Source organism: Scylla paramamosain, chromosome 27 (genome assembly GCF_035594125.1).
Source record: "Scylla paramamosain isolate STU-SP2022 chromosome 27, ASM3559412v1, whole genome shotgun sequence".
In the NCBI taxonomy this organism is placed as follows: Eukaryota; Metazoa; Arthropoda; class Malacostraca; order Decapoda; family Portunidae; genus Scylla; species Scylla paramamosain.
Window position 1 is genome coordinate 5477456 of NC_087177.1, and position 6895 is coordinate 5484350.

The window sequence follows — 6895 nt, forward strand, 5'->3', positions numbered from 1 at the left end:
CCAGTAATATACATTAATAATGTATGAGAGTGGCAAACACACAAACTAAGAATTGCTGATGTTTTTTGGTTACATTAGACACAAAAGTAACATAGTTTTGGCAAGGCAGAGTGTCAATAAAATTTTACTGACCATATTTTTTTTCCACAAGTCACAAACATGTACAGGCACACTAAACTTCGATGTTCGTTCATCTTAAAGCAGTAAGCTTCGTCCTGTTCACTGGCGGCCAGGAAGAGGCGAAGGGGGGTCGGTGCTGGTGGCGTGCCAGGCTTCCTGGATCCCGCCCACGGCCTGCATCCCTCAGCCTGTCCCCTGCCCCTGTCCCTGTCCCCGTCATGCATGGGTGCTACTAACTTAGCATCCTGTAGCTAAGTGTCCCTCTCCTCCCTTCTTCCCAGTCCCTATGTACTGCCTGTGTGTTTAGTAGCGACTAATATAGTGTATGTATGTAGGTGGGTGCCAGTGTGTGTTTAATTATTAGAAATAAGCAAAAACATGAGCAGTCTTCTTATCTTCTATAATAAAACTTGATTTTGAATTCATGTAATTTCTGGTTGAAATTTTCGTCTCTCAATGCCATGTCACATGTCATTTCGTATGTGAAGAGAGAGAAAGAGAGAGTGCTTGCACATGTACTATGCGTAATGCGTGTGCATGCGTTTGCGCGACTGTGAGTGTGTATATGTGAAATACGGTCATTTGGCAACTACAGTAGTTAAGCTCTTCTTATGTAATGTACATGTGGTCAAGAATTCAACAGAGGAATGAAAGAATAAACATAATATCTACAGAAGGAACACCTAGAGTAAGAATAACGTAATTTGCGGGAAATAATATGTTTCTTATGAGTATACTATCTTGTTATTTACAAACCGCGCTTCCCATTCATGAAATTAGAAAAGTTTATCAAGTCCTTATTCCCTAATTCTCTCAAGTTTGTAACGCCTCACCACCACCACCATCACCTCCATCAACACTAAATGTAATACTCTTAACAGTTAAAAAACTCCGCGGCCAACGTGCTGCGGGAGACGTGGCTCATATACAAGCACACGAAGCTGGTGAAGAAGGTGAACCACGGCCGCGTCAGGACCCATCAGCGCAAGTTCCTTCTCGCCATCTACGCGTGAGTGTCTTCTAACTCTCTCGCCTTCAGTTGCCTTTTGTCTTGCTGTGATATTTATCTGGAATGAATCAGTAATGTAGCTGTGCCCGATAGCTGGACACTTACCACTATGTTTCCATCACAGGCTGAGAAAAGTGAAGATGGACCAGAGGAAGCTCATGGACAACGCCAACACCATCACCGACATGGCCAAGGTGACGCCCCTCCCTACCCTTCATTCCATTCTCCCTCCCACACCGCCAGAGACTGCAATCATGCCTAAAAATAAATAAACAGATAAAATAATTTTTACCATTAACGACCATTATCACCATCACCATTATCAATGGGAAGAGTAGGGTGGAAGAGAGGCACGTTATGTCATTAACTCCGTCACTGTTAATGAAGGATAATTACCAGCTGCTATGTTGAAAGATGTGTTGAGTAACACATTTTCTGTTCGCACTGTTTGCATTATCAGTCATCTTTATATAATGAAAAAAAAATTCTATAACATTTCGTAAATTCATTATTTTTATGAGAATATGTAATTCAGTATAAACAAGCTCCAAAAAGCAGCCCTTGATCCTGGGAATGAAATTTTATACATGTACAGTAGAGATCTTATAGAAGTGCCGCAGCGGTCAGGGTGATCAACTTGGATTAATGGAAGAGTAGTGAGTGAGGAAGCCTTAACCTGACTGGCTGGTCAAATCTGATTTCTGTCCATGGGTAGCTTACATCTTTTCCACCTTTACTATTGATATCAACTTAAGCCTTATATATATATATATATATATATATAGAGAGAGAGAGAGAGAGAGAGAGAGAGAGAGAGAGAGAGAGAGAGAGAGAGAGAGAGAGAGAGAGAGAGAGAGAGAGAGAGAGAGAGAGAGAGAGAGAGAGAGAGAGAGAGAGAGAGATGTGATTTTCTCTTCATTCAGAATTTTCGCAGATTTGTTCCTCAGTTTCCTCCACGCAAGGGACTCGTGCGTGTGGAGTAACTCTCTTCTCTCCTTCCAGACCCAGAACACCGTGTACGAGTTGGTGTCGGACATGAGCGGGCGTCAAGACATGCTGGACGAACGAGTCGGTTCCATGGAGGACCGCCTTGCCTCAATCCAGGAGTCCCTGGATGCTCTGCCGGACGTGATGGGTCGCTGCTTGCAGAAGCACCAGGAACTGCTGGATCAGCGGCGTTCAACGGGCCCCTCCTCCAACTCCCTCCATCCTGACATGGCGGCGCGGGCCACCGGCTACCCAGCCCTTACGGCTAGTCAGTCTCCGAGAAGTGCAAGTGTTTGGCAGCAGCAGCAACAACAGCAGCAGCAGCAGCAACAACAACAACAACAACAACAACAACAGCAACAACAACAGCAACAGCAACAAACACAGAGCAATGTGCCGCCGCCCTTGTACCCCAGGACGGGGTTAAGTCCGACGTTGCCGGGGCTTCCGGCGCCAGCGACCGCTGTAAATAGTTTGTCAGGGGAGCGGTCGCCAACAGCGCTGAGCGCACAGTCGCTGCCCAAATCGGAGGCATGAAGTCAAGCCGTCCAGCTGCGGGCAGCAGCAGAAGTGAGAGTAGCAAGTGACGTTGTTTGTAGGCTACTGCTGGTGTCCGCACTCTGCTCTCTTCAATACTCGCCATCACACCAATATCACTTTCACACTCTTGCGGTCCACCTTGAGTACTGTCTATGACGGGGACTTCATGGCTACTGTGTGGCCAATTCACCCCATGCTATCTTCCCACCCACCTTACGAACCTCCGCTCTTTTCATATCACTCAGTGCACAATGTGATATTAGGCAAGCAGTTACGGAGGAAGGACACCTGAACCGTGTCTAGCGCTAGGTCCCCCCTCGGTGCTCTACCATCAATACAACTCCAGCAGAGGTTAACAGTCGCTATTAGTAGGAAAATTAGCGTGAAATATCTCGACACACTGTGATGTTTAGGTTGTTCATAAATCACGAAACCCAACAGTTATTTTAAGAAAATATTCTGGGCGAGTGTCAGTTCTCTCCAGCAATCACTTCGCTGTAGTCGCTACACAGAGAACACCAGCCGCCACTGTGGGGTCACCTCAGTCCCTGGTGGACGCTGGGGTGTCCGACGAGGTGAATGAACTGGCAGTAGCCACAGCTTCTCCTGACTACTAGGCAAGCATAGGTTAGTCGATGGCGTTAAGTCCCTGGCGGACAGTCATCCCTACCTCAGGAGTTACTTTGGCCCAAGATGTATCTTCTGCTGGAGGGCATTATTGTTGGTGTAGCTGAGGAGTATAGAAAATATTATTTTTTTTCGGGCGTAATAACAGAAAATATGAGCCTGAAGTCACTCCTTGACTTTACTTGTCAACTGCCTCGAACTACAAAGGGTGGTTGGTTATTATCTCGTCTACAACATAATATCCTCTTCTCCCTGGGCCGCCGCGGCGACACTGGGCGGCGTTTACCCACACGGCCTGTGTGTGTGTGTGTGTGTGTGTGTGTGTGTGTGTGTGTGTGTGTGTCTGTGTCTGCATGCGCGTGCGTGCGTGTGTGCGTGCCTGTGTGCATGAATGCGCACGCGCGTGTATGCTTGTGTGTGTGTGTGTGTGTGTGTTCAGATTCCAAATGTCTTTGATATTTTTCGAATGAACACTTGCAACACATTATGATATAAACATAAATATTCTGTAAATGTTCACAGCAGGACCGACAGGTGAAAAACACCGCCGCGTGCGTCCATAACACAACACTGTGTTCAACCTACGTGCACTACCCAGTGTCATGCCCGCGGCGAACAGTCACCACGTGCGAGCATTCTTCTCAACAGTAAACCTACAAAATCAATTAAAAAATCCGGCGATATCTGAAGATGCTGCTGCTTGCACGGTCACCTCGCAGGTGGAGACGGACCCGCGGGCACCTGTGACCCTGCGAGGCGCAAACAAAACACTCCTCTGAAGGGATGCCCACGGGTGTCTGAACAACAACTTCAGATTAGGGAGAGGAGAGCCTTCTGACGGTGGCGGAGCTCCCGGGCCGCCGCCGCTGTTAACATATCAGGCCAGGCCAGGCCGGGCCGGCTGCTGGCTCTGGTGCTTCACGTCCTCACCCTGTCCCCGCGTCCAGGTGCTTCTGTGGCCTACGTACAGTGCTTTCGTGGGCGAGGTCAGTGAGCGAGCAACTTTACCTCACGGCAAAGAGACGGTTTCTTAAATTGTGTACTACAGAACTCGACATGATGCCCACACACAGATGTACATGTATCTCTGTTTCTCATAAGACATCATCACTACTCACATGAAGATCGAAAATCCTGGGACAGCGACGGAGCCACATACTATATAATCTCCGAGGCTTGTGTCATGTTCCTGCACTACCCTGTGTGAGTGGTTGTCACACTGTTTTTACTACGGTGGATTTAGTACAAATAAGTCATTCATTCATATATTATACATACATATACAAAAAAAATCTTACCTTCTAGTATACAACCTACTAGTAACTGGAAAGTAAATATTGATATACAAAATTCTTTTCGGAAAAACAACAATGATACCTATATTTTTATCAGGGCTCATTAACGGTGTTTCTTAGTAATGGAAATAGGAAATGATAGCTGACTGGAAAGAAAGGCCATTTTTCGAGTTTCTTCTTTCCCTATAAGTCTGTAACCCTCGTCGCCACCTTTAAGTGCTATGTCTCCCGGAGCCTCGCCGGACGGGTGGGCGACGGTGTCTCCCTGGGAGCTCCGTGAGAACTGACCCGCCGCCGCCTGGGCTGAGGAGCCACTAGGAGCTGCAGTTCTTTCTTCTCGTCATTAACTCCCGGGCAGGTGTTGACAAGGGTGCTGTGCCTTTAGCTTTCACCAAGGTCAAATAATTTTATTAAACTTTATTATTCCCTTTATAAAGAAACCACCACTTGTGAAAATCAAGATATATATACATATAACAAATATATATATATGCATATATTTTCCATATATGTATATAGATATAATGATATGCATATATAATCCTACAAACAAGCTTTGCTGTTGCACTGGGGTGTTGTTTGATTCTTGTCCTTTCTCTCAGTTAGCTTCCCCGTGTCTCTGACATTCTGTGTTGTTGTTTCACATCATGAATTTATGATGCTTTTCAAGTCCATAGTATTCCATATGATAATTATATTATAGAATCAAAGTTTTTGCCTATGTATCTGCAAAGTTAGGATATAGGGACGTTGTCCACACCGGAAAGGTCACAACCAATGTTACTTATTTTCATTAAGAATATAAAAGTGAAAATATAAATAAATATATATATAAATATATATACATGTAAAAAAAGTCCAGTACCGTATCTCTTTCTGAAGATCATTAATATGTAACCGACGCGTACTCTAGGTTTACTTGTTACCATTGTTAAGTACTACTTTTATATGAAAAGAGAAACACATGATTTTCTATACCGACGGGCGGGACAGGGTCGGCCGCCACACACACAGCGCTGTCCTGTATATACCGTGGGCACCGCTGTTCGTCTACATACCTCTGATATAGGTTACTCGAGCGCGCGTATTTTCTAGGTGAGGTGGCGCTGCCCTCCCCTGTGCCGGCCCTGCGCGCCCGTCGTATGGCTGGGATGTTGTAATGGTTTCCAACACTCGTCTTGCTGCTCTGTTACCTGACGGTGTGACGGGCGGGGCGGTGCAGCTGATGGAACCTCACTCACTTCCTCATACTCACTGACTCACCTTCTCACACCCCTTCCCACGACACTCACTCGTCTTGTCTCCACGCACCCTTTTCTCACCTCACTCCTCACACACACCTCCGTCACATACATCTTTTCACACATTCACTTTCTCCAAGTAATTTCTCCTGTACTCACCTTCTCCACCCTCACTTTCCTCACTTAATTGCCTCACTTCACCTAACCCACTCACCCGCCTTCCTCATACCTTCACGTTTCCCACCCAGCCAGTCTCTCTCTCTCTCTCTCTCTCTCTCTCTCTCTCTCTCTCTCTCTCTCTCTCTCTCTGCTCGTTGTATCATTGTTACATTTACCTTTTAATCGTATGAATAGGTACCCCTTCTCTGCAGAACTGTATAAAGATTATGTTCAATTGGTGGTTACTTGAAACTTGTTTATTATACTCAAAATTACATTCCAATAGTTGTTTTTGTAACATGATCAACTTCATGCCACGGGACTTCTCCGAGGTTTGCTCAGGGCAGACTTCAGTTTATGGAATGTTACACACTCTTTATTCAGTTAGTTAATGAGTAATTTAATAAGTTAATTATATTTTTGCTCTCATCTTATATTTCTTTACATATTCATCTGTATTGGATATGCATTTTTCCATCTATTTGTTTATTTGTTTGTTTATTCATTTATTTGGCCTCATATAATTACACGATTGATTTTGTTTGCTGCATTCATTTATCAAGTAAATGTTTCAGTTTATGGTTAAGTTGTTCTCTGCTCTCACCCTCCTCATTCCTTTTAATTCTCCTGTCCCCTCTAAGAAGCTTTCCCATCAGCTGATTGCTTACGTCATCCTGTGTTCTTACAATGACGTCATTGTTAATAATGACGACGCTGACATTTGACGTGGCAAATATATGTCTCCTTTTGTATACTCGTGTGTTTTTCTTTCCTGAAGCTCTTTCTAAACAACACAATGATCTGAAACTCGAAAAGACAGTATTTACATTGCGGTGATGCTCAAGAGAGTAGTAGTCTATCGAAGGAAGGTTATAATGGTGATGTATGTATGTTATCAATGAAGAGTAAAGAGGATA

At 44.8% G+C, this 6895-nt stretch overlaps 1 protein-coding gene across 4 annotated transcripts in view; it reads left to right on the forward strand.

The window, feature by feature from the left end:
* Window positions 1–6732, forward strand: part of LOC135114074 (small conductance calcium-activated potassium channel protein-like) — a 157293-nt gene extending 150561 nt beyond the window's left edge. For all 4 annotated transcript variants that reach the window (XM_064029754.1, XM_064029755.1, XM_064029753.1 and 1 more), the window contains exons 8-10: window positions 1002–1129; window positions 1254–1323; window positions 2132–6732. In XM_064029754.1, coding sequence (XP_063885824.1) covers window positions 1002–1129; window positions 1254–1323; window positions 2132–2653 — 720 coding nt within the window. In that variant the 3' untranslated portion in view covers window positions 2654–6732. The remainder of the gene's footprint in view (window positions 1–1001; window positions 1130–1253; window positions 1324–2131) is intronic.
* The last annotated feature ends 163 nt before the right edge of the window (window positions 6733–6895 follow it).